We start from the raw sequence: 26,715 nt of genomic DNA, 5'->3' as shown, positions 1-26,715 counted from the left end.
AAAAGCAACACATATAAAACTATCCCATTTCAAGTTGGACTGAAAAAATATAGGTTAGGCATTTATCCGCAACTGGAAGCAATAAGAACTCAAGATACTGTGCTTGTGTCTGGGCTCCTCAGCTTAAAGAGAACACAATCCTAAAACCGGGCTCATGGGTGGAAACTACATCCAGAATATTTGTGGTCCATTGAAAGTACCTGGCACAGGAGTACAAGAGATGGGGACAAACAAATCTGAGATGTCATCTGGAAGCCCAATCCCAATTCTGTCCTCAGGTGCAGTGGCAGCATCATGCTGGGACATCAGATGGACGGTACTGACGGTGAACACCAAGCTGGCCAGTGCCCAGCACTGGCACAGTGCTCCCGCTGCATAGTTTTATGTCTAAACTGAATGTACTTCAGTGGGTCTTGCTAGACTGGACTTCCATAGTATCATTTGGGAAAGTCTTCTAAACTTCCATTTTGTAACGCAAAAGTAAGCACCCGTGTTTATGACGCAAATGTCAAGGGGCTCACTTTCAGACACAACAAACGGCTGGAAATGGGGCACAGTCGGGGAGATGGTAGTGTTCGTGTGATTCTCAGCAAAGTATTTCGGGCAAAAATATTGCTTCAAACAATAAAGCAAACTGACAGTTGTGCATTTTGAGTGTATACAGTATTTCCAAGTATGTGTGTGTTCTCTACCACCTATAAACCCAGCCTCCTCGCCCGTCTGGCTCTCCACGGTCAACACACACTATCCCAGTGACTGCAGGAGAGGGACTTCTCCTTTCATCTCAAAGTGATGAGTTTGACTGCTTGGACAATGCAATTTGTGGCTCTTGATCCACAGGACTGTCCATTGGCACCTGGAGAAGGAATCAGATGATGAGTTATATGTAGCATTGAGCATACACTTATTTTCCAGAATGACAGTTGATCCAGGAAAAATAACTGGCTAGGTAAGAATGGTTTCACACTTATTGTGTGTCTGTGCTTTTCTCAGCAGAATTGTAACAATGCTCATTACTTACAGCTTTAATATCAGCATTTGTAACTCCTCTGTTTATGTTGTGTCTTCGCAGGTCAGACTTGATGAGTGCTGGAACAAAGAAGCATCACCGGAATTACCATCAGCTGCTAGTGAACAGATGTTTTTCTTTAATTTTTTTTTAAGATCTACTTATTTTTATTAGAAAGGCAGATACACAGAGAGGAAGAGAGAGAGAGAGAGAGAGGAAGATCTTTCATCCAATGGTTCACTCCCCAAGTGGCCGCAACGGATGGAACTGAGCCAATCCAAAGCCAGGAGCTTCTTCCAAGTCTCCCACGTGGGTGCAGGATCCCAAGGCTTTGGGCCATCCTTGACTGCTCTCCCAGGCTACAAGCAGGGAGCTGGATGGGAAGTGTGGCCGCCAGGATACGAACCAGAGCCCATAAGGGGCACCTGATGTGTCCAAGGCAAGGACTTTTGCTGCTAGGCTACCATGCTGGGCCCCTTTGTAGTTCTTGACATAATTAACATGTGATTCACTAATGAACAAGTATGGGACTCTAAGAAACCAAAGGCACCAAGATAAAAAGTACAATTCTTTTCCCCAGAGGATTCACCAACCTAAAGAAATACTGACGAGCAAATAACTAAAATGCTGTAAGTCCAATACTGCAAATATGTAAAATGTGTAGTGGAAGTAGGGAAGACAAAATACCTGTGTCAGCCAAAGGAAACAGGGAAGGCTTACTGGAGGATGCGTGAAGGAAACTTAAAAAATGAGGGCCCTTTCCCATTGGCATACATTTGGCATGGGTTGGGGGCAGTCCAGGCTGAATCAGTTCTCATCATCCAGTGGTGAATACGAGCACCAGAACAGAATGTGGGTCAAGCCAGGTTCGGTCGCAACAAAAACCAGTACACAATATGGAATGCCAAGGTGAGGTTACCTGTACCAGATGTGCCTGCAACGCCCAACCAGCATGTGTAAGAAACTGGAAGGGAGGGAGTGGAGCCAGCAGGGGGAATACAAGGGGGCTCCCTTGCTGGACAGCTACTCCCACTGGAGAGCATGAGCTGGGATGGGGACAGACCAGACTAGGCAGGGCTACAACACCTGTGAGCCTCATGTGGACTAGATCAGGCAAAAGCCAGGCTGGGCTGATTATTCCTACTGGTGCAAACAAAAATTAGAGTGGGTGAGGGTTGTTTGGGCTTAGCCACAGCATCAGCTGGCAGAAGCTGGCACTGGGGGCTAATTCTGTCAAATCAAACCACAGAACCACCTGGACAGTGTATAATCTGGGAGTGGGAGAGGCGTGGGAGAGGCCTGGGAGGGAAATAGTGGGCTCCTCCCTCTTGGGTTATCACTCCCACTGGAAGGCACAAAAACTAGGACAGGGGCTGGGGTGGCTAGACAGAGAGACACTCAACAGCATCTGTGTGGGCTGCATAGTGGAACTGGTTAGATGGAACAAAGCTTTAATACCCATTGACTTGTAAGAGAGCCGAATGGGATGTGGGACTGATAGGACTAGTTGGCTACACCTACTGGCAAACCAGGGTAGGGGGCGGGCCTGGTGGAGGTTATTGTGGGTCGCTCTGACTAGGCTGCAGCTCCTACAGGTTTATGTGAGGACCAAGTATGTGCTGGGCAGAAGCAGGCTAGACTGCAACACCCATTGGTTCCAGTGGAAGTTGGGGCTGAAAACAGAACCAGCCCAGCAATTGCAACCACCAGCTGATCAGGGCAAATGACTGCCAGACCCTGTGCTTGCTAGAACATACAAGAGTCTGGTCTGGGAACACCTCAGACAAAGTTTCTTTGGGGATCTCCCCAATTGAACTGCTGGACTCAGAACCCTAGCCATGAAAAGACAGAAGACAGAACAGGTCAATCAACCATCTCAGCTATATGTTGGGAGTGAAAAACTGGGCAAACGGAGACTCTATGATGGACTGTGTCAATCAGTTGGATTCTTCAAAGACCTCATCATGCATGGAGTGGTGAGATTGGCAGTGATTCATAACTGTTGAACTATCAAAACCACTTGAGCAAGAACCTCGGAGCATGCTCCACATCCGGGACCTGGGGTTGGTGGGAGAATGGGTGGGGCTTCTCCCTCAATATCCCCCTTTACCTCAGATACATGAAGGAAACAACATGGAAATAATAGTCTTACCCACTTTCCTGCAGCCCTTGAACCTTTTTACCCTATGTAAAGACTGTCAAAAATATAATTTAAAAAAATGGAGAAAGTTAAAAAAAAAAAACTAAAAAAAAAAAAATGAGGGCCTTGTCAAGCACAAAGACATGCTAGTTAGAAGGCTAAGAGCAGCAAGAATGTAGCCCATTCCTGGCACGAAAGGTCAAGTGCACTGGTCAAGGACTGGGTCAGCTAGTGTCATGTCCACTACACAGACTTTTCATGCATCCGAGGAGGCAGGCACGTGATCAGACCCATGTCTTAGAGAGCTCAATATGATAGCAATGTGTGGAATGCTAACAGCCAAGGGATCAGAGGCAGGCAGTCTGACCAAGAGAGATTTCATCTTGGCCAAAAGGGGGTAAAGTGCCTGACTGTGAAAGATGCTGCATTAGGGGCAGGCTTCTGGGCTGGATGAGAACATAACAGATAAGGGTGAGACTGGGCTCGGACAGTCTCTGCTGGGCGCGCCCACTGTTAGGAACAGCACGTTCTGGTTATTTCACAACTGTTCCTTTCTCCAGTTGCCACAGCAAGAGGTGAAACACAAAAAGCACGCAGTGGCTCTCCCTTGGAATATTACTGCTGGGCATTGCCCACCCTGAGCCTGAAGCAACCGGCCAGCCTCAGTTCAGCTCTCCTCAGTCTGGGCCCCAGTGAGCTGCAAGTCCCAGCACCTGCTGGCAGGTCTCTCTGCTGGTGGAGGCAGGAGTTTGCCCTGTGACTCCCTTCTCTCACACATCTCATAGTCTTGATATTTCAGCTTGTTCAGCTTTTTGCTCCTTGTTACTGCACAGTGATGCCTACCAAGTTTTATTTCAATTAACATTAATGAATATCTTAAGAATTAGGGGAAAGGGCCTAGCGGCGTGGCCTACCGGCTAAAGTCCTCACCTTGAAAGCCCCGGGATCCCAAGTGGCGCCGGTTCTAATCCTGGCAGCTCCACTTCCCATCCAGCTCCCTGCTTGTGGCCTGGGAAAGCAGTTGAGGATGGCCCAATGCATTGGGACACTGCACCCGCGTGGGAGACCCAGAAGAGGTTCCAGGTTCCCGGCATCGGATCGGCATAGCATCGGCCCGTTGCGGCTCACTTGGGGAGTGAAACATCGGACGGAGGATCTTCCTCTCTCTCTCCTCCTCTCCGTATATCTGCCTTTCCAATAAAATAAATAAATCTTTAAAAAAAAAAAGAATTAGGGGAAAAGACAATACAAATCTGTTCCTTTTTTGGTACAACAATGAATAGAGCTCTATTTGAAAAATATTGTATGGTACTTGCCTGGAAGCTAACAGCCAAGATGGAATTATTTACAACAGGCTAACAGGAGTTAAGACAGTTACTATACCACATATTTCAGTTTCATATGTTTTCTTTCTTTTTTTAAAGATTTATTTATTTTATTGGAAAGGCAGATATACACAGAGGAGGAGAGACAGAGAGGAAGATCTCTGTCCATTGATTTACTCCCCAAGTGGCCACAACGGCCGGTGCTGCGCCGATCTGAAGCCGGGAGCCAGGAACTTCTTTCCGGGTCTCCCACACGGATGCAGGGTCCCAAGGCTTTGGGCCGTCCTCCACTCCTTCTCCCAGGCCACAGGCAGGGAGCTGGATGGGAAGTGGAGCTGCCGGGATTAGAACTGGCGCCCATATGGGATCCTGGTGCTTTCAAGGCGAGGACCTTAACCACTATGCTATCACCCCGGGCCCTCATATGTTTTCTTTTATGAAGATAATATGGGAAAAACTCCTTCATGATAAACTTGCTTTTCTTTGAGAAAATGGGGTACATTCACTGTCTGAGTATAATGAATGAATGACAGTGACCACTGGTGGTTGTATGTCTCCAAATAACTGGTAAAATTTCACAATTAATACTCAAAAAGGATAATCAGGTATGCACCAGATAAACATAAAAAGAATCACTGATATATATCTTTCTGATACTCCTTCCTTTATACATAAGCTATAAGCAGATCCAATAATTAATTCCTCTTCAAGTATTTCATGGCTTAAGCCTTTCCTGCTGGTGAAGGCATGCAGAAGGAAATCCATGAAGTAGAATAAGAGTAGATGCCAGCACTGGCCTAGACGCGCCACCGAATGTAAGTTGGCTATCAAGTCCTCCATTACAAGTGTGTGTGTGTTTAAACCAAGGGTAAAATTTCCCTTACATCCTCTCGACTGTTGTGTCCCTTCTGATCAGATCCGAGAGACAGAACGAGCTGGCCACTCCACATGCTACTTTCTCCACCACCGGCCTTCTTACCATCACCACCCCGCCATAATGACAGTCCACAGGCAGTGCGCACACCCTAGGAATGTCTCATAAGCCACATCGGTTCATCCTTATAGTAAAGAAGCTTTCAGGGTTCACTGAAGAAAGGAGGGTTTCAAAGGTTAGGTCCCTTTTCTAAAGTCACACAACCAATAAGCAGGAGGGGCAGACTCTGGCGGCCACGGCTCACACCTGCTCGTCACTGCCTTTGTACAACGGTTTGTTTTTTGTGTAATCACAGAGCAAGGGAAGCCTGCGAAATGAACTAACATTCATATCCCCGGGGGTGTAAACAAACGACACCCTGCTTTTTACCTCATCTCCCCTCCCCCTTAAGCAGCAATATACACGACAATCAGATACCCAAGGAATTAGGATACTCCGTTACCTGTTAAAATGATGCCAGCAAACATCCAAACACAGAGGAAAATGTTCCCTTCCCTTGGGGTGTAGTCTGATGTGAGCTTTCCTTGAACCAATGTGAAAAAAATTCCAAATACCTAAAACAAGAGAAATCATTTTCTATCAAGTTTGCTTCTTAAACACAAATAAAAATGTTTTCCTCAGAACTTCTCTTAACTAGGCTTATTTTATACACTTGGATTGCAAGAAACACTCATTGCAAATTGGCCAGGGGAATTATATGGTCAAAGCCAGGAGTTAGGAGGATATCACATAAAACCGATCATTGCAGGTGTGAGAGCAATCGGGGCCTACCTGTGCAGAGGCATTCAGGAGACCAGAAGACGTGCCTTCTGATTCGGGGTAAGTGATTTCAACAGCAAATTCAAAGCCCAAGGGCAGGTAGCCAGTCATGAAGAAACTGGGGGGATAAACACAGGGCGACAGAAGTGTGAGCGCAGGACATCATTACAGGAGAGGCAATTGTGCCATTTCCAGGCCTGTTCTAGGGCTGCAGCCAGTGCGCTCCTGCAGTGGCCACGGAAGGAATCCCTGCTGCTCGCCCGTCGCCCACGACCACTGAGCCGGGCAACCACACAATTCCAACGCTAGACTCCGAGAAAAAATGTACCCATAGTTTCCTAAGTCAACTGTCTTCAGAACTACATAAAATTATTTGGTATATCTATTTTTCACTAATAATATGCCAAAAAACAATTAAAACTACTTTTCAGAGTTTAAGAATTATACAATTATGCACACAGTAAGGACCCTTTGAAGTTTCAAATATTAATAAATTTTTGAATGAATCTAAAAATTAGGGGAGTAATATTTCAGAATCATGCAACACCCTCCCCATTTCGGCTGAAGATTTAATACTTACCCAAGTATCCCTCCAGTAACAAACAGGATGATAATGTTATTTTCGATGTTCATCTTCCTTCCAAGGTCCAACGTGAAAGTAAATACAACCATTCCCAAGAAAGACAAAATGTAAACTATAAGAGTAGTCTGTCTGAAACAAAAATAATAAAATGGTTAGTATTTTGTCTGATTCTCCTAGACACATTAAAAAAATCATCTGGCTAGTCTGTGCTCTTTCTTATGTTAATTTTTTTTTCAAAATTCATTGCTACTTTTGGTCTAAAGAAAATGTATCTACACAAACTTTAAGACTCAGTGGCAGCAGACAACAAACTCACACCCTACCAATACTTAGAAGACACTCATACAAATGCAATAATCCCTATGGTGCCCAATGGGATAGTTCTTAATTCATATTTGAAGACAATAGACCAGAGGTGGGTGCTGTGATGCAGCTCAAGTCTTGGAATGCCAGCATTCCACACTGGAGTGCTGGTTCTAGGCCTGCCGACTCCACTGCCAGTCCACGGAGCTCCCTGATCACGCTCCTGGGAAACAGCAGTGAGAGCTGAAGTGTCTGGACCCTCAACACCCACATGGCATCCAGGATGGAGTCCCCGTTTCCCAGCTTCAAGCCAGCTCAGACTGTTACGGTCATCTGAGTGAACTGGTGAATACAAGATCTCTCTTTCACTTTCAAATAAATAAATCTTAAAATGTAGATAAAATTCTACATGTTTCAATTGTTTCCCTAACCCCTGAATGTTACAAGATTCTATCTTTCTAAATTCCTAATCATTTAAAGCTACACAGTTGGCATTTGACATCTATTAGACTTATGAAATGAATCTTAGCCTGTTGTTAGTTTATTTTTCTGATTTAGACCACAAGACTCATAGGGATGAGGGTCTCATATCTTGCCATAATTCCTAGCTAAGAGGGATTCATGCAACAGGAGTTCAGTGAATGAATGGTAGATACACTGAGTGGGGGGCAACAAGGAACATATATCTATGCTTGTTACATTTTTTAAATATAATGAACTTTCATCTACAAACTGAGTTGAGTTCCACTCTAAGCTAGCATTTCATGTTAATGTAGTGGCAGCAAATGCTATCTTAGGGGAGGACTGTCTTGGAGAATTTCTTTTTTTTTTTTTTTAAAGATTTATTTATTTTTATTGCAAAGCCAGATATACAGAGGACTAGAGACAGAGAGGAAGATCTTCCATCTGATGATTTACTCTCCAAGTGACCAGAATGGTCGGAACCAAGCTCAATCCGAAGCCAGGAGCCAGGAGCCTCTTCTGAGTCTCCCACATGGGTGTAGAACCCAAAGGCCTTGGGCCATTATCTACTGCATTCCCAGGCCACAAGTTGGGAGCTGGATGGGAAGAGGAGCAGCCAGGACATGAACCAGAGCCCATATGGGATCTTGGCAGTTGTAAGACAAGGATTTAGCCACTAGGCTATTGTGCTGGGCCCTCTAATACTATTATTAAGTAGTGCTATGGTGAGGGGATTTTAGCCAAAAAATTTCTTACCAAAGAAAGCCTTTTGCCCAACAATGATCTTTTCTGATAGAAAAAGAATAGCCTTGTTTTTAAGCCCACAACAACAAGAAAAAAACAAGATAAAGTCTCCATAAAAAGTCAAACATTATTCAGAAGGAGCTTTTTTGGAGTAGAAATGATTCCTTCTGGCATTGTCTCTGTGAGTGATGTTAGACAGAAGGATTGAAAGGTACACGATGGCCCGGCGGTGTGGCCCAGTGGCTAAAGTCCTCGCCTTGAACGCCCCGGGATCCCATATGGGTGCTGGTTCTAATCCCGGCGGCCCTGCTTCCTATCCAGCTCCCTGCTTGTGGCCTGGGAAAGCAGTCAGGGACGGCCCAAAGCCTTGGGACCCTGCACCCGTGTGGGAGACCCAGAAGAAGCTCTGGGCTCCTGGCTTCAGAACAGTGCAGCACTGGCTGTTGCAGTCACTTGGGGAGTGAATCAGAGGACAGAATGACCTTCCTCTCTGTCTCTCCTCCTCTATATATATATCTGACTTTGCAATAAGAATAAATAAGTCTTAAAAAAAAAAAAAAAAAGAAAGGTACATGAGATCTCAGGAGGTGAGACAAGTCTGACCCATGAGATAACACACAGACTGTGGAAATGTTTGCAAAGTGACAGGCATCTAAGACAGCTTAGAATTCAAGTCTGTAAGTAATAACAACAACTTTTGAAATTCTTACAATAAAAAATAAAATTGACTTGAAAAGCATAGATCTTTGGTTCTATGCTCCTCTCCATGCATCTACGTTCACTCACTTGTATGCTTTGGTATAATCCAGCCACAGGCCACAGAGGATAGAGCCCAGCATGCCGGCCACCACCAGAGTGAGCCCAATCCTGCCAGCGTTCACCTCTTCTCCCTGCAAAGAAGGTACGAGAAGTCAACCAGACACTGCTCATGCTTATACCTTTTCATAGTCAACAGACATAATCAGAGAAAATTAAGTATATAATACAACAGGGAGACAAGGTACCTTGTGGGTTTGGACATTCTATTTTTAAAAAAGAAAATCTTGGAATTATGAAAGAGATAAAGAAGAAAATATCTCCTTGGTCATCCATGGTTAGAAGTACAATGATTTTTGTTAGGATTCTTCAGTAATTTATGGATGTCTGGAGAGGAGTTAAGCTGAAATCTTACACACAACACAACTGCTTTCAAAGGCAGAGGTCAGTTAGAGCTTGGTATTTCCTTCTTTAAGCTTATGGCTGATCTCAAAATAAGTATTTATCTTTTCCCATGTAACCAGTGACCCTATGTCTTAAAAAGAAGAAAATGAAAACTTAGGTTTTGTCAAAGCAATAACAACTTCTGTTTTCCATGCTGTGTGTTTTGTAAATTGGGTTAAACATATTCTCAATAAAAACAAATGTAAACCTTTTACAGCAAAAAGGTTGTAATTCTTAATCGTACAGTCATGCTAAGAGGCATTAATTTGCTAAAGAAAAAAACCCTTGGTCAGGCACGCAATACAATGTATGTAGAAGCTTACCGGGTAATCTGTCAATATCATTTGATTTAATAATGTTGAGATTGAATAAAATGCTCCAGTCATGATACCTACAATAATAAAGAGAAGATTATAAATGTATCTTTTGCCAGTTCCTGAAGGGATGCAGAACACTAGGAGACAACTGTGCAAAGAGAATGCATTTCTTAGACACTTGACAAAAATTTGAAAAATCACTGCCATCCCTTTTTATTTTTAATTTAGTTTTATGACACAGTTTCATAGGCTCTGGGATGTCCCCAACCCCTTGCCATGCCCTCCCCCCATGATGGATTCCTCCACATTGTTGCAGTAGGACAGTTCAAATCCAGTCATGATTCCTTCATTGCAAGCATGTACCATGCACAGAGTCCAGCATCTTACTGTCCAGATAAATTCAGTTTCTTGGGGAGACCATTTCTCTGGTCTGAAAGCAGAGCTGGCAGAATATCATCCCATCCAATGAAAAGCCACAACATAACATCAACAACAATTTACAACATTGTGGAGTTGATTGACATGGTATTGAGTGACCAATATGTTAGAAAATGCAAGTTCTTAACCACATCCTGTGACTACTTCATTGACATTTCAATTTTAGTTTATACACAACTGGCTACTATGCCATCCCTTTTGAGAAGATGGACTGATCAACTGAATACCTAAATTCACAAAATTATGGCAGTAGAAATTGGCCATAAAGTTTTCACTATTGGTTGGTATATACTGGCCATAAGTCATATCTCCCAAATAACACTGTTGTAACCTGGTCAGCAATAAATCTAAAATGACCCCTTCAATGGACTCCGGCCAATCAACCCTAAAGGAATGACAGAATTCCTAGTTTGGTGACCTCCCCACTGTTTCTTTCAAGACACCAGTAATTAAAGAATATGTAGGGACTGGGCTGTGGTGCGGCATGCTGAGCCGCCACTTGGGATGGTGGCAGCCCTTATCGGAGAACCAGCTCAAATCCCAGTAGCTCCCCTTCTGAGCAATCCAACTTCCTGCTGATGCTCCTGGGAAAGCAGTGTAAGATGCACCATGTTCCTGGGTCTCTGCCACCTGTGTGGGAGACCCAGATGGAGTTTCTGGCTCCTAGCTTTGGCCTGGCCAGCCCCAGTTATTATGGCCATTTGGTTAATGAACCAGCAGGTGGAAGATCTTTCTCTTTTTCTCTTTCATTCTCTCTGTAACTCTTACTTTCAAGTTAAATAAACAAATTTTTTCTTAAGGAAAACCAAACTCATTGATTTCAGAGGGTGTGTATCTTTTCAAAAGCATAACAAAGAAGACAACAGTGAATTTTACTTCTGGAGGCAAGGGCCATAGAAGCAGGGAGCGTCAGTTGTTACACTTGCAGTGATGGTGATGTAGCAGTGTTAGCATGTATGGCAGAGAACCAAGTGTGCTGGCACCCGCAGTCTACGCTACAGTGTTAGGGTACATGTCTGTCAGAGGAACCCAAATTTCTTTTTAAAAGTTAGAGTTGTTGCAGTGACTTGGGGAGTGAATCATCGGACAGAAGATCTTCCTCTCTGTCTCTGCTTCTCTTTGTATATCTGACTTTACAATAATAATAAATAAAATCTTTAAAGAAAAAAAAAAGTTAGAGTTGGTTAAGGTGACCTCTAGTGAAAGGGTTAATTGTAAAGGTGACTATACTCCTGGAAGTTTGGAATCTCCCCAAGAGACGCCTAAATCCTGCTTCCTGAAACACCAGGAAGCAGACAGGAGATAGGGAGAATCTTGGAGCTTTTAGATTTACCAAGGAGGCATGCTATATTATTACTGTTTACATTGAAGTGATCCCGCAACCTATACATTGTTTCTGTTTTGTGTCACTTTTAGCCCCTAATCATGTATTTGCTCACTGTCATGAAGCTTTTGATTCTCTTACTATAAAAAAAACCCATGATTAAAACAAAACAAAACAAAAACCCACAATGATTTCGTTCAAGGCGCTTCTTGCTTACGGCCCACTTGACTAGAAATTAAAATCATTCCGCTCGCTTTGGAGCCTCACTCGGATTCATTGAACCCCAACACTCTAGCTTTGGCAGTCAAAACAGATGTCACTTTGCACAAGGTCAAAGGAAGGAGCTGCTGAAAGCATTTCCTACATTTCTCTGGGAGTCATAATTATAACTCATACTGGCCTACGCTGTATGAATAAAAGATAGCACTTCTCTCTCTTTGAGGTCTATTGTTTAAGAAAAAAATTCATATAAGAAAGTCCATCATTTTTCACTTTTAGTTTACTATTTAAGTTCATGACTGTGCTGAAAGTATAGAGTTCACAAATCAACCCCAGTCCAAATCACTGTGCTACCTGAAAAGAATCCAAAGTACTCCAAGGTTTGCGCAGGCTTTAGAAAAAGCACAAGGAGCCACTTACCATAGCTTATCAATAGAAGAACAAAAGCTTTATTTTTAAATAGATTTCTTATAGACTTCTTGTAGGAGTAGTCTTCAGGCGGACTAGCCCAAAGAGCTGCTTGAGCCTGGCTTGGTGGGTACTGAGGTTTCTCCTTGAATACTAGAAACAAACACAAAGCAGACAACAGATAATGAACATACATGTATGGCGTCATAGTTATTAAGACTTAAAGAGCTAGTGAATGTTTCCTGGTGAGGTTTCTCCATTTTCACTGATTTTTTTTTTAAGATCTCTTTATTTTTGTTACAAACTTAGAAATGCAGAGAGGAGGAGAGACAGAGAGGAAGACCCAAGAGGCTCCGAAGCCAGGAGCCCAGAGCTGTTGCTGCTTTTTTTTTTTTTTTTTCCATTTTTAAATTATATTTTTGACAATCTTTACACAGTTAGGGTAAAAAGGTTCAAGGGCTACAGGAATGAATGTGGGTAAGACTATTATTTCCATATTGTTTTCTTCATGTATCAGAGTTAAAGGGGGATATTGAGGGAGAAGCCCCACCCTGTCTCCTACCCACCCCATGCCAGAGCTTCTTCTGGGTTTCCCGCACGGGTGCAGGGTCCCAAGGCTTTGGGCCGACCTTGACTGCTTTCCCAGGCCACAAGCAGGGAGCTGGATGGAAAGCGAGATCGCCAGGATTGGAACTGGCGCCCCTAAGGGAAGGCAAAAGCAAGACTAGGCAAAGACTAGCTGCTAGGCTACTGCGCCGGGCCCCTTTCACTGATTTCTAAGTCAGTAATAGTTGTGGTATTATCATCTCCAACCTCTGAAGCTAAAACTCCAGAAGTCTGATCAACTCAAACAAATGAACTGCAGAACTCAAATAAACGCACTGCAAAACTATGATGTTACCTGTGAATTATTCCATATTCAGTTAAGGTAAATCTATTGTTTATAAAAACTCTATTTTTAAATTCAGTACACTTTGCAACCAGAGGCAAATATCAGATTTGTGTGAGCTAAAACACTACTAAGTGTTCAGAGGCCTTTTTTCAACATGTAAGTAATTTCTTCTGAAATCGGATGGTTTATCATGTGGTCCAATTACATCCCTAGGACTGAAAATGCGCAGGTGCACAGATGGCAGCAGGTGGGCTGGTTTCTGTCGACTCACTTAGGCTGCAAATGGACAACAGGAGGGGGAGCTAAGAGACCAGAGTGCTGGGACCTGCAACGTCAGCTTTACTCATTCCCAGGCAGGGTTCTCTGCCTTCTGAGTGAGAAAAGAGGCCTCCCTTAGCAGGACAGGAAAGGATCTGCCAGCATCCCAGAACTAATGGTGAGGGACAGACTTCTACAGGCTACACACAAGTCCAGGCCAGTGATGGGAGGGCTGATCTGCTCATATTTGGGAAATTAGGAATGAAATGTGGTGGGCCCACTCAACAGTTTTCATTATAATAAAACAAAAACACTGCACGTCATTGAGCCCCAGGTCATCCTCTGACACTCCCACCCATGATCTTCTCTGCACCCATGAAAGGTTATCACCAACTGTGTCCCAATGACCATAAATGCTAGACTCCATGCAGCTCAGTTTCAGAGATTTCATATTTTAAAACTACTCCTTGGGCCTGGCGGCGTGGCCTAGCGGCTAAAGTCCTCACCATGAACGCGCCGGGATCCCATATGGGCGCCGGTTCTAATCCAGGCAGCTCCACTTCCCATCCAGCTCCCTGCTTGTGGCCTGGGAAAGCAGTTGAGGACGGCCGAATGCATTGGGACCCTGCACCCGCGTGGGAGACCCGGAAGAGGTTCCAGGTTCCCGGCATCGGATCGGCGCAGCACTGGTCGTTGCGGCTCACTTGGGGAGTGAATCATCGGACGAAGATCTTCCTCTCTGTCTCTCCTCCTCTCTGTATATCTGGCTGTAATAAAATGAATAAATCTTAAAAAAAAAAACTACTCCTTAATGGTAAATCACAAAAGTAAAACAAAAAAAGGTATGTGGATTCAGAAAAACAACATTTCCTGGAAGATTAGAATTTTTCCTTTCTTTCCTCCTTTTTTCTAAGAGTGGTTCTTTCATTTTTTTTTAGGTGTTTTTCTTTTTTCTAATTGGAAAGTCAGACTTACAGAGTGAAGGAGAGAGAGAGAGAGAGATCTTCAATCTGCTGGTTGATGAATCTACCACCCCAGACCTGGTTCTTTCTTTTTTAAAAAGATTTATTTATGGGCCGGACTTGGTTGCCTAGTAGCTAAAGTCCTCACCTTGAATATGCCGAGATCCCATATGGGTGCCGGTTCTAATCCCAGTGACCCCGCTTCCCATTCAGCTTCCTGCTTGTGGCCTGGGAAAACAGTTGAGCATGGCCCAAAGCCTTGGGACCCTGCACTTGCCTTGGAGACCCAGAAGAGACTCCTGGCTCCTGGCTCCGAATCAGTGTAGCTTTGGCTGTTGCAGTCGCTTGGGGAGTGAATCATTGGATGAAAATCTCCCTCTATGTCTCTCCTCCTCTCTGCATATCTAACTGTCCAATAAAAATAAATCTTAAACACACACACACACACACAGAGGCTCACCCAATCAGAACCTCTATGATGGAGCCTCTTATCAACAGTCATACAAGCCCCCCAATTGCTAGAGAGGCAATAACCCCAAGACACCCATGAAATGCTGTACCTAATTGCGTTTGTTGCTAAAAATTGAAAAAAAACCAAACAAACAAAAAACTCTTAAGTTCTTTGTTGGCTTTTGTGATACACCTTTGTGATACACTTAAAATGTATCTAACTAAAACATAACTTCATTTCTATAGTTCTCCCAATTCAAGGAGGTTAAATTCCTAAGTATTTACTTCTTCAGGCCCTGAACACTGGAGGACTGGCAGACTGAAGGCATTAAAGTTTCTGGAAGGGCCTCGTCTTCCTTTAGCCCTAACTGACCCTTGTAGTGTCAGGATGTCTGCTCTGTTTTCCTGAAAGTTGCTTCATGTCCTGATTGGGTATGAGAGAATATTTCTTTATGAACATTAGTAACACAGAACTCACACAGTTGTAAAAGTTTCCAGCTACAAAAACTATGCTTACAGGGCAGTCCCAGGTATTAGTTGAGTGTTCAGCCTCAGGTTTTTATTTATTATGGCCAAAGAAGTCTAAATGGCCCCAAATCTGAACTCAAATGCAAAAGCGAAAACAACCCTTGAACTCCACAGGATTTATTTTCTTAGTATAAGTGTTACCTTTTAGTTTCAGGCAAATTATCTTCTTGCACAACCAAGCCTACACTCAACAGCTAAATGTTGTAGTAAAAATCAGACTTAATTCTGTCTATGTGACGAAAAGAGGAACAAAAATTTTCTCTTAGTAAAAATTGGCACCAAAAAAGGAACTGAACTTTGAATTGGTTGTTCTTACATCCTAGAATGAGTTACACAAAATGGACAAAGCATCCCTCAGCACATTCAACTTTCCCTCCCTTTACGAATAAGTAGCAAACTATTCCTGTTGAGAGCCACTCTTATTTTCTGAAACCAGATGATAAGACTATCTTTCTATTTCATTATCTGTTCTTGTGTGAGTCAAGCTGATAAGGAAAGGGGGTGTGATCACTGTTTCCAAATCTATTTCTTCTTCCTAGTAGCTAATTAATGTTAGGCACCCAAGTGTTTAAGTACATTAATATGCAATATTTTTATTGCCATTACTTTTCAGTTTACAGTAAGATTTTAATGGGTACACTTACGCTAAATGATACAGTTTACTGCTCTCCTACACAAGAATAGCTTTGAATACAGCAGCATTACCACTCATGCCACAGGAATTTGAACAACAAATAAGGCTGAGTAAAAATTAAAATATTATATTGCATTTTGTATAGAGAGTTAAGTTGCCTAGATTTAAATCTGACCTAAAGTAGCTATCGTGATTTTGAACAAACTAATTTCACTAAAATTCTGCAATCCAGTTTCATCATTAATAAAGCGGAAATGGTAATAACAGAGCCCTCCCCACAGAGTTGGGAAGGTTAAATGAGACACAACATTTGGGGACCTTTAGCCTCTTGTGTCACTATATATACCGACCAATCAGAGGTTAGATGCTTTAAATAAGAGTTCTCCTAGTAAGAGAAAGCATTAGTGCAAAATTCACTGGAAGGTTCATGTTAATTCCTGGAACTACTAAATGCATTATTCTCACATAGAAGCCCTAAGAGCAAAGGAAACTGGTTTATATAACATGAATATTCAAAATAGTGTTTTAAAGATACAGCAGAGTGTCAATTTAGTATATATCATATTGCTAGACAACTTATTTATAGGACCAAACTAACTAGGTGCAAAATATAGAGAAAAGAATGACCAGTTCATGGTAGTTAAGGAATTTTAGGACTCAAAAAATAATCCAAATTTTACTTCAATGTGGGAATAAAAGATCTTCCATTAAAATATTACAATTTACAAGTTAAGACTTCCACATCACAATTACATTTATTTTTTGTTTTTATACTACATAGAGTACCATGAGATTAAAATTATAGAGCATCAGGTCTTTCTTCATTCTATTCATTTTTCTACCCATTTATGTATTTCTGCCCCATATGTCATGAATAAATGAGGAATATTAGCTTCTGGATTCAGAGTGATATGCCAATGATTATCTATTACTATCATCTTTAAGTCTTCCTCCCTCAACAAATGAAAGTCTTTCATCTGCAGTCATTTATCACATACACATCATGTGACATCTTCAAATATCTTATATACAATCTATTACTCTCTTACAGACAATTAAAGGTTTTGCTGTTGTTACTCAAAAAGAAAAGGGAATTTCATACTTTAAAAATTCCCATTGCAAAGGGAGGCATTTTGCCCAGTGGTTAAGATGCCTGTGTTCCTACCTGAACACCTGGGCTTGGGTCCTGGATCTGTAAGCTGCTGGCTCGAGCTTCCCACTAAGGAAGACCCTGTGCAGCGCTGCCTTGAGGAACTGGGCTTCCTCCTTACCTATGGCAGGCATGCGCTGTGTCCTCATCCCAGATTCAAGCTGGGATGCCCAGTTCTGGCCCAGTCCTGGCCATCCTAAACATTTGGGAGCATACATGTGCTCACTCTCTCTGTTTCTCTCTCAACCTCTCAGATAAATTTTAAAGAGAAAGGAGAATAGATGTAAGAGGATCTTTAACAAAAACAATTTTCTTTCAAAACATTATTATATGGCTATTTTCAGTATCTGTTCACTGAATCTATGCTATTCCCAAACTAACAGGAAACATAAAAAACCAACCCCATGCAGACTGGACCTGTCAGAATACTTTATATGCTACTGAGAGAACACTGCCCATTATCTTCCAGGAAACGAAGTTTGCAGGCTGAGTCCTATAATTCCATCCTGTGGTTGACCTACCAAGGCAGTTGGTACTGAAATGCTCTACAGTCCCCAGGACACACTTCTCTGAACACTGAAGATTTCACAGCTGGAGATTTTAAAAAAATTATGAATTCTTCATTACTGTTCTAACCAGGATAAAAATGAAAACAAAAATCTAAAAACTCCCAGCTACTATACAGCTTAACTGTTAATGTGAATGACTAAAAGACAGCATTTCAACTTTGGAGTTCCTTTCCTCTTCAGATCAACTTGGGTTACTGAGTGTATATACAGGGAGGGTGGTCACAGCTCTTGCTAACAGCTGTACTGGCTAAATCAACCTGACTGTCCCATCTCCCTGAAATCAAAACGGTCTCTCGTGAAAAACAAACTTAAAAAAGCAGACCTTCCCAGAGCTTCCTCCGAACTGGTGGTGGCTGCTGGCAGCTGATTGTGACAGACTGTGTCAAGAGACAGGCCCAGGCGAGGACTCAGGGACGGATGGAGGCAGCCGGGATTTGCTGGAGTGGCCTAACAAGCAGATGGTTGCCAGAGTGTGAAATTCTGCTGAACACCTCTCTGCTACTCAGAAGCAGTGGACATTTTCAGATCCAGTTAACTGTTAAGTTAGTTAGCCTTGGGAGGATTTATTAGAAGGGAGACTGTAGCCTACTGGCATCATTTCAAAGCATGACAAGAAGCTGCTCCTGCTATACAAGCACAAGGTGCAGGCCAAGGAGATGAATTCGGGCAGAGGAGGCAGGTGATACCTTTGAAACAGTTACCAGGAAGAAAAGTTAGTAGGGAGAGAAGTGAGATGAATTAGTCCTCAAAGCCTTCATGATGCTAAAACAGACGGAGAATGCTGGAACATATCCTTAGGACTACAGCATTCATTCATTACCTGGGCAGGACAGTGCACACAAAAAAGAATGAAACAAGCGAAGGTCATTTGAGACGCTAGCCATAAAAATGTTCTGGGCTAGTTATTTTTGCATTTTTGTCATGCATTCATCTAAGTTTTAGGAAAAAAGAATTCACTTACCAATGGCTGTCAGAATAAATAAAAGGGTAGCAACAACTGATGTTCCATAAAACATGGTGCTGATATTAGAAGCCAGACTGGTACCGTTTGTGTTGGGCACTAAAACCGGTGGTAGCAAAAAGCCAACTGCAGTTCCAAGCTGTACAATATAAAGATAAAAAGTCAGTAGCTGCCAATATGGGAGAGAGGGGATGGGCAGGAAGCAAATGTCAGTATTAATAGAACATAAAGAAGACAGCTACTATTTGTAAAGATGCATTGTAAATTTTATAGTACTATGTTCCAGTGTCTTTGTTATGATCATATGTGTCAAATTACTGAAAAGTTGTATTCTACATTTACTGAGTTTCTACTCTCTGAATGATTGTGCTGTAAAGTTGTATGAGATAAAATCCTTGCCCTTGAGATGCTTACAACCAAAAGGGGAGAAAAAGAACAGTTGAGAAAAGGCAGCTTACAGCATGGGAGAAAATTTTATAAATTATGTATTGGATAAGAGTTGAGTAGTCAGAATTTACAAAGTACTCATAACTCAACAACACAGACAAACACTACAATTCAAAAATGGGCACGGGACTTGAATAAACATTTATCCAAATAAGACATTAAGGGATTGGTGCCAAGGCACAGTAAGTTAAACCTCTGCCTATGGCACCAACTTCCCATATAGGAGCTGGTTTATGGGTGCTGCTCCACTTCCCATCCAGCTCCCTGTTAATGTGCCTGGGATGGTCCAAGTCATTGGACCCCTGAACCCATGGAGACCTGGGAGAAGCTCCTGGATTCTGGCTTCAAACTGGCCCAGCTTTGGCCATTGTGGTCATCTGGAGAGTACATTAGCAGATGGAAGATCTCTTTCTCTCTCTCTGCTGTAACTCTGTCTTTCAAATAAAAAAGAATTTTTTTAAAGAAGTTAACATCACATCCTTGAAAAAAAAAAAAAAGACAAATGGCCAATAAGCATATGAGAAACTGCAGTATCATGGAGCCTGTTTCATGCTGTATGCATTAAGTTTGTGAAGAAATGTTCCAAGCCAAGGGAACACTACATACTCTCAGGAAAAGGAGAGTATGACTGGGGAGAGGCTAAATATACAAAGTTTGGCTTCAACCAGAGAAAGTAGCCTGTGTGGTGAGTAGCAGGTGTAGGAGATGAGGCCAGAGCCAGCAGAAGCAGATCCAAAGGATCTTACATGCCACATTAGAGTTTGGAATCTATTCTAAGCACAACACGAGCAATTGCAGGAGCACAAGAGTATCAACATTCCCTAGTAGAGAGGAAGGGTTGCACTGGGCCCAGTGCTGGGCATGGCACATCAGGGTAACCCTCCATCTGCGGCACCAGCATAACACACTGGTTCCAGTCCCAGCTGCTCCACTTCCTATCCAGCTCCCTGCTGATGCCCTGGGAAAGACGTAGAGGATGGCCCAAAGCCTTGGGACCCTGCACCCAAATGGGAGACCCAGAAGATCCTGGCTCCTGGCTTCAGATCAGCCCAGCCCTGGCCATTGGGGCCATTTGGGGAGTGAACTAGCAGGTGGATCATATTTGTCTCTCCTTCTCTCTCTGTTTAATTCTTTCAAATAAAAAGAAATAAATCCTTAAAATAGGATCAAGAAATGTCACTGCATAATAATCAAAATGAATTTAAATGGAGAGCTAAGTGACACCATAAACAGAATTATGTGATCCTAGGTGAAGAACACTCTAAGCAGAGGTAACACTTCTGTTAAGTCCAAGTTTCATATTATCTAATGACCCAAGGAAGTAAGGTTTCATAATCCACAGTCAAGAGTTTACATTTCATTAAGTACTACAGGAAATCATTAGCAAGTTCAAAGCAGGACAATGGCATGATCTAATCTGTGTTTGAAAACATTCTCAATGGATATTGTGGTCAAATGAGCTGAGCCATTACTTGCAAAACCCACATCCCATGTGAGAGTGCTGGTTTGATTACTGCTGTCTCCTATTCTGGTCCAGCTTCCTGCTAATGCATCCTGAGAGAAAGCAGACGATAGCTCAGGTGCTTGGACCCCTGACACCCACATGGCAAACCCAACTGGAGTTCTGGTTTCCTGGCTTTAGCTTGGCCCAGCCCTGACTGTTAGGTGCATTTGGGAAGTGAACCAGCGGATGGAGCTTTGCAAAAATCAATTAATGCAGCCAGCATGGTGGCTTAACAGGCTAATCCTGTGCTTACAAGCACCAGCAACCCATATGGGCTCCAATTCGTGCCATCGCTGTTCCACTTCTAATCCAGTTCCCTGCTGACAGACTGGGAAGGTAGTGGAAGATGGTTCAAGTCCTTGGCTCCCTGCATCCATGTGGGAGACCCAGAAACAAATGGCTTCAGATCACCTTAGCTCTGGCCGTTGCATCCATTTGAGGAGTGAACCAGAGGACAAAAGATTTCTCCCTCTCTTTTCTATAAATCTGCCTTTCAAGTAAAAATAAATAAATCTTAAAATTCAGTGTATTGTTCTTCCAGGGATTTCCAAATCATTAGAAGCTCACACAGATATATCTGAGCTATTAATTTTCATTTCTATTGCCCAAATCATATCCAGTTATGAAATTTAAAACAAATCATACTGTGATCCTCAAATAAATGTTAGACTTGGTGTAAGAAAATAGCATTTTTGGGCCAGCACAATGACTTACTCAGTTAACCCTGCCCCTGGAGGCCATTGGGATCCCAATATGAGAGCAAGTTGTGCCCTGGATGATCCACTTCCCATCCAGCTCCCAGCTTATGGCCTAGGAAAGCAGTAGAAGATGGCCCAAAGCCTTGGGACCCTGCACCCATGTGGGAGACCCAAGGAGGCTCCTGGCTTCAGCTTCACTCAGCTCTTGCCTTTGTGGCAAGTTAGGGAGTGAAGCCGTGGGTGGAAGAACTCTGTCTCTCCTTCTCTTTGTAAATCTGCCTTTCCAATGAAAATAAATCAATTTTTAAAATAACATTGTCTTGCTTTTAAGTGTACACAAGAAGTTAAGTTTTTTGGGCATATGATTTTTTTAAAGATCATTTTCTTTCATTAGATACTCAAATTTACAGAGAAGGAGAGACATAGGGAAAGATCTTACATTCACCGATTCAGTCCCCAAGTGACCACAATGGCAGGAGCTTTGGGCCTCTCCCAACTGCTTTCCAAGGCCAGAGGTAGACAGCAGTTAGGACATAAACTGGCACCCATATGGGATCCCAGTACTTACAAGGCAAGGATTTAGCCTTTGAACTATCACTCGTGCAGCTCTGGTATTCAAATTTTAGCTAGATTTCCCTCAAACTGAATAAACATTCAATATCATTTATATGAAGGGCCATAGAACTCCCATATGCAGAGTTTATTTGAAAGAACAAGAGAGGGGACAGAGGGCTTCCATTTACTGTTCACTCTCCAAATGGCCACAGCAGCTTTGTCAGGGCCAGGCAGAAGCCAGGAGCCAAGAACTTAGTCCTGGTGCCCCACATGGGTAACAGGGGCCCAAGTACTTAGCCCATCATCCATTGCCTTCCTAGGCACATTGGCAGGATGTTGAATCCAAAGCAGAGCAACCAGGACTTGAATTAGCATTCCAATAGGGGATGCCAGTGTTAGCAGCTTAACCTTGTGGCACTGGATGCAAAATCTAAAACTACAATAGAGCCAATCTGCAATTCACACAGGCACACACATCACTCTACCTATTGCTGCTACTAGAATGTTAATGGCATTGGACCTGGTATTAGGAAAGACCAGGAAATCACTTAATGGAGACAGCCAAACAAGCCACCCTTTTACCATGCACTCCGGGATCTGTGATCTGTCTTGCACCCACTGTTAAAAAAAAATTAATAACTGTGCTCAGCAATGCTATGAATTCTCAATCACCAGAACATTTATTTAGCAATTGTTGATACTGTCCACTAAGTACCAGGCACTGTGCTGAGTGGTAACACACAAAATTAAACAGGGGCTGTTTACAATGCAAACAAACATTCCAGAAACCAACACCTTCCTCAGGAAGAACGCAATATCTCCAGGAATTTCATTCATTATTGCATTGACAAACTCGCTTTGACAGGTGTGTTCACGCCAGTAATAAACGATTTTATAGGTGATTTTCATTGCAAGATGTGTACTAGCAGTTTACACTGGCTTTGCAAGTTTGATCCTTATCACGAAATTAAAACCTAGGGCTACCTCCCATCTTAGTGCAGTTCATTTCTCATGTGCAAAGGTCGTCCAGAAGGATCATGCACCCTCCTAGCTCACAGCCAGGTTACTAGCTCGCGCCGCTTACCACCGACCACCGAAGCCCTTACCTGATTGCCCAACACGGCTGTAGCACAGGCTGTGGACACCTCCTTGGGCCCAAACCACACTGAGGCGATGCGGGAAGGCAAACCCAGGATAAACACCTGGGCCACGGAGCAAAGACATTGGCCCAGCATGGTGACCCAGAAGAGGTGCCGCTGCAAGCTGCCACACTTGACCCAGGCGCCTAGGCAGTTGAGGCCTGAGCCCAGCAGCGCGGTGAACCGCAGGCCTTTGATGTCCAGCAGCCAGGTGGCTGGGAAGATGAGGGGCACGTAAGCCAGCATGTACACCATGGACAGCCAGTCAATGTGCAGCAGCGAGACTTGGTAGAAGTTCTTGAAGACGTTGCTGATGATGCTGTACTGGATCCACTGAAAGGCGTTCACCAGCGAGTAGAGGCTGAAGATCAGCAGCACCACAAAGCGTCGCGAGGAGAGTGCAGTCCGGAGCAGCGCCGCGCCCTCTGCCCCCGGGGTCTCCGAGCCAGCGTCGATGGGCAGCAGCCGGGCCTGAGTCTCCTCTTCTGGGACCAGCAGAGTCTGCGGCCCTCCCAAAGCGGCTGCGGGGCTGTCCTGGGAGACCCCGTTAAGCAGCAGGCAGCCGTCTTTGGACCCATTCTGCTGCTCCAAGTTCTCCCCGGGGGGTGCTTCTTGCGGCACCGGGAGGAATCCATTCGGCAGCGTGTGCCCGGGCGCCATCGGCGACCCCACCTCCCCGTCCCCCCGCGCCATGTCCCCGGGCTCCCTGACGCCTCGTGGTGTCCCCTTCCGCCCCTTCAGCTCTGCAGTCGCGGTCCAGAACCCAAGTCCCTTTACCCCTCAGGGCTCCAGCCCCACTCCCTCGGTCCGCCGTTCTGCTACCTTCCCAGGTGGCGCGGGCGCAGGCGATCTGGTGAAGACCTTCTACCCTAGAGCCGGCGGCAGACTTCACTCAGGGTGAGGCCCCACCCCGGGAGCGCTACGTGGTGAGCTATGACCGCCATGGCCAATCAGCGGAAGTCTCCGTCTGGCGCGTCAGGGAGCTTCCTGGTGTGTGGGGTAAGTACCCCGAAGGCCTGGAGGAAGGCCAAGGGCGGCTGTGGCCTCTCCCGGGAGGCTGGGAGGGTACCGCAGCCCTCGCTTATTGGGAATAGGGGGACGAGCTGCAGGTCGCCCAGACCGCAAAGAGCTAGGAAGCTAAGGGGCAGCGGCACCCTCGCCGCCACTGGGGGGCTTCCCAAGGGCGCTGTACAGCCCCCAGGAGGATGCTGAATTTCTGTCTCCACACAGCCAACTGTCTGGAAATGGTCCTGGCTGTGGAGCAGACGGGACCACAATTCACAAATGCTTGTGCAGTCTGGACAGAGGAATAGCGCCAGGAATCTCTGGAGAAATTTCCTCAGAAATCTGCCTTGGTCCTGCTAACCTTCCCCACGCCCATCTCCCTGGCTCAGTTGCGATGACCACACCGTGTGGCAGGGGGTGGACCCTCCTGCGGGGTCTCTGGGAACTAAAACCCTGTCCCCCAGAGCACGTGTAGCCTGAAGGTCTTCCTGGACTAGGGGGTAGGTAGCCAGCCCTGTGACTCCCTGGGAAACTCCAGGTATTCACTAGTAAAGTGAAATTGAAACTGTATGTGTATATATAGGACTTCTCACTATGTGCTTAATCTTAACATGCTGCAACACCCCCAAGCTAACTGGAAGCGTTGGGGCAGAACCCCCAAACTGAGTCGGCTGGTCCAATAGCCAGTCACTGACATCGGGGTGGTGGAAAAAAATAGGTGTTTCTTGCAAAGTACAGAGCATGGAGTTGGGCAGCTATTGCTTAAATTCCGGGCTGCTGCAGGAGTTGCAGGTGAAGTTTATTGCGGATTGAAGTTAGGACTGAGAGGCATGTGATCAGCTCCTATGCAAGTGGCTGGTTGATGGATGGTGCTCAGGGCCTTTGTCTGATTATTCAGTGATGCCATGCTTTTTAGGGAATTTATGATAGCCAGGTGGGCCCCAATTGGTATGGAGTTACATTAAGGTGGCAGTTAACATTCTGCCCAGTCTTGGAATTCCCATACCTTATCACCCCAGGACAACACTGTTCTTACAAAGAAGCCAGTGACTCCTGAAGTGGGGTGATTAGAACCTTGTAAATGAATCTGGATCACTCCCTTAAGTTAGTAAATTTGTTTTGACAGAGGACCGACAAGGATACCTTAAGCAAAGGGAGACAAGCAAGTGAGTCCTGTTTTTACTTTATGGCTTCAGTTTCAGTGCTGTCTAGAGTCCTAAAACCTAGACATCTTTTTTGAAACTATATATATATATATATATATATATATATATATATATATAGTTTTTTCAACATGTATTATTTTAAATTATAAAGTTACATAGGTTCTGGGGTTGCCTGTGCCCTTCCCCGAGATCCCTTTCCCCTCCCCCACATTGATTTCCCCTCTGGGGACATCTACATCATCGGTCTGCAGAGGACCTGGGAGAAACTTCTGGTGTCATTTCGTGCCATCGTTGAAAGCCCTGCTGTTGTCAGTGTGATGTCCTCCAGAAGGCTGGCCAGAGGGCTGTGCTGAAGTTTGCTGCTGCCGTTGGAGCTACTCCTATGGCTGGCCACTTCTCTCCTGGCACCTTCACTAACCAAATCTGGGAGCCACACCCCTGGTGGTGACTGATCCCAGGGCTAACTGCCAGCCTCTCCCTGAGGCAGCTTCTGTGCACCTGCCTACCACTGCTCTGTATAACACAGACTCTCCTCTGTGCAGTGTGCACATTGCTGTCCTACAAGGCTACAAGAGAGCCCATTCTGTGCATCTGTTGTGGTAGGTACTGGAAGGTCTAGGGTGTCATTGCCCCAAACATCCAATGAAAGTCTTGCCTGATCTCTGGTGGTACAGAGATTTTGAAGAGATCGAAGAAGAAAGAGCAGACCATGGCTAAAAAAAGCTGTGACCTAGGAAGAATTCAGGGTGAGTGGAGAGCTCCAGCTGCTAAGCTCACTACTCCTCAGCCTGACGCTGCAGATTGTTCTGAGGTGTGCAGGTGCGCTCTGTGCCTATCCAGCAGTTCCCCACCGAAGATTGGAGCACGCACTCCACCATTCAAGACTGGCCTGCAACCCCCATGACTCAGGCCACCGAATGGGTAAGAACAACTACTGAGTGGTCTTAAGCTGATGCTCAGACTCTGAAGCAGAAACAGAAATGAGGTAGATGGAAACTTAACATTAGTTTCTAGGGCCCAGCATGACAGCCCAGTGGTTAAATCCTCGCCTTGCATCTGCCAGGATCCCATGTGGGTGCCGATTCATGTTCCAGCTGCTCTACTTCCTATCCAGCTCCCTGCTTGTTACCTGGGAAAGCAGCAGATGATAACCCAAAACCTTGGGATGCTGCAACCATGTGGGAGACCTGGAGCAGGCTCCTAGCTCCTTGCTTTGGATTGGCTTAGCTCTAACCATTGTGGCTACTTTGGGAGTAAACCAGTGGACGGAAGATCTTTGTCTCTCCTCCCTGAAAATCTACGTTTCCAATAAAAATAAATAAATCTTGGGGTGGGTGGGAGACTTGTGGCCTGGAAAAAGCAATAGAGGATGGCCCGAGGCCTTGGAACACTGCATCCATGTGGAAGAAGCTCCTGGCTTCCAATTGGCTCCACTCTGGCCATTGTGGCTACTTTGAGAGTGAAGAAGTGAATGAATGATCTTTCTTTCCGTCTCTTCTCTCTATGAAATTGTCAATAAAAATGAATAAATCTTTTAAAAAATTTAAATATGGAGTCCAAAGAATTTCAGCTCTAGTTAAAAAATTTCTTTTCTCAAAAATCGTTGTTACATCGTATAGTATTCAGCACTAT

The 26,715-nt window shown here is 44.3% G+C and overlaps 1 protein-coding gene and 1 pseudogene across 3 annotated transcripts; one reads left to right on the top strand and one right to left on the bottom strand.

The window, feature by feature from the left end:
• Positions 1-23,908, bottom strand: FLVCR1 (FLVCR choline and heme transporter 1). 3 transcript variants are annotated; one of them, XM_004578653.2, is made up of 10 exons: positions 22,880-23,905; positions 18,570-18,708; positions 12,178-12,318; positions 9,783-9,850; positions 9,046-9,149; positions 6,748-6,879; positions 6,180-6,285; positions 5,851-5,962; positions 1,022-1,089; positions 1-856 (listed from the first exon to the last, which is right to left on the bottom strand). In XM_004578653.2, exons 1-10 carry the CDS (start codon positions 23,603-23,605, stop codon positions 785-787), a joined length of 1,668 nt encoding a protein of 555 aa, XP_004578710.2. In that variant the 5' UTR covers positions 23,606-23,905; the 3' UTR covers positions 1-784. The 3 variants fall into 3 exon arrangements, 2 of the variants coding, with proteins under 2 accessions (XP_004578710.2, XP_058525149.1); XR_009246171.1 differs by lacking the exons at positions 1-856; positions 1,022-1,089; positions 5,851-5,962; ... (2 more) ...; positions 9,046-9,149; positions 9,783-9,850 and adding an exon at positions 17,931-18,055 and having other exon boundaries at positions 12,193-12,318; positions 22,880-23,908; XM_058669166.1 differs by lacking the exons at positions 1-856; positions 1,022-1,089; positions 5,851-5,962; ... (3 more) ...; positions 9,783-9,850; positions 12,178-12,318 and adding an exon at positions 17,273-18,055 and having other exon boundaries at positions 22,880-23,908.
• LOC105942341 (small ribosomal subunit protein uS2-like) lies at positions 23,855-26,031 on the top strand (annotated as a pseudogene).
• The last annotated feature ends 684 nt before the right edge of the window (positions 26,032-26,715 follow it).

The sequence above is a fragment of the Ochotona princeps genome, chromosome 10 (genome assembly GCF_030435755.1).
Source record: "Ochotona princeps isolate mOchPri1 chromosome 10, mOchPri1.hap1, whole genome shotgun sequence".
NCBI classification, from domain to species: domain Eukaryota; kingdom Metazoa; phylum Chordata; class Mammalia; order Lagomorpha; family Ochotonidae; genus Ochotona; species Ochotona princeps.
The sequence above is the reverse complement of the archived record's forward strand: the minus strand, read 5'-3'. Positions and strand labels throughout refer to the sequence as shown.

What these genes read in the sequence shown, in the direction of transcription:
- FLVCR1 (XM_004578653.2), bottom strand. Translation starts at nt 23,605, where the DNA reads ATGGCGCGGGGGGACGGGGAGGTGGGGTCGCCGATGGCGCCCGGGCAC. An exon ending in CAGCCGTGTTGGGCAATCAG is followed by an intron (nt 18,709 to 22,879) that starts GTAAGGGCTTCG and finishes TATATTGTACAG; the next exon opens with CTTGGAACTGCAGTTGGCTT. An exon ending in GTTACTGGAGGGATACTTGG is followed by an intron (nt 6,286 to 6,747) that starts GTAAGTATTAAA and finishes TTATCCCCCCAG; the next exon opens with TTTCTTCATGACTGGCTACC.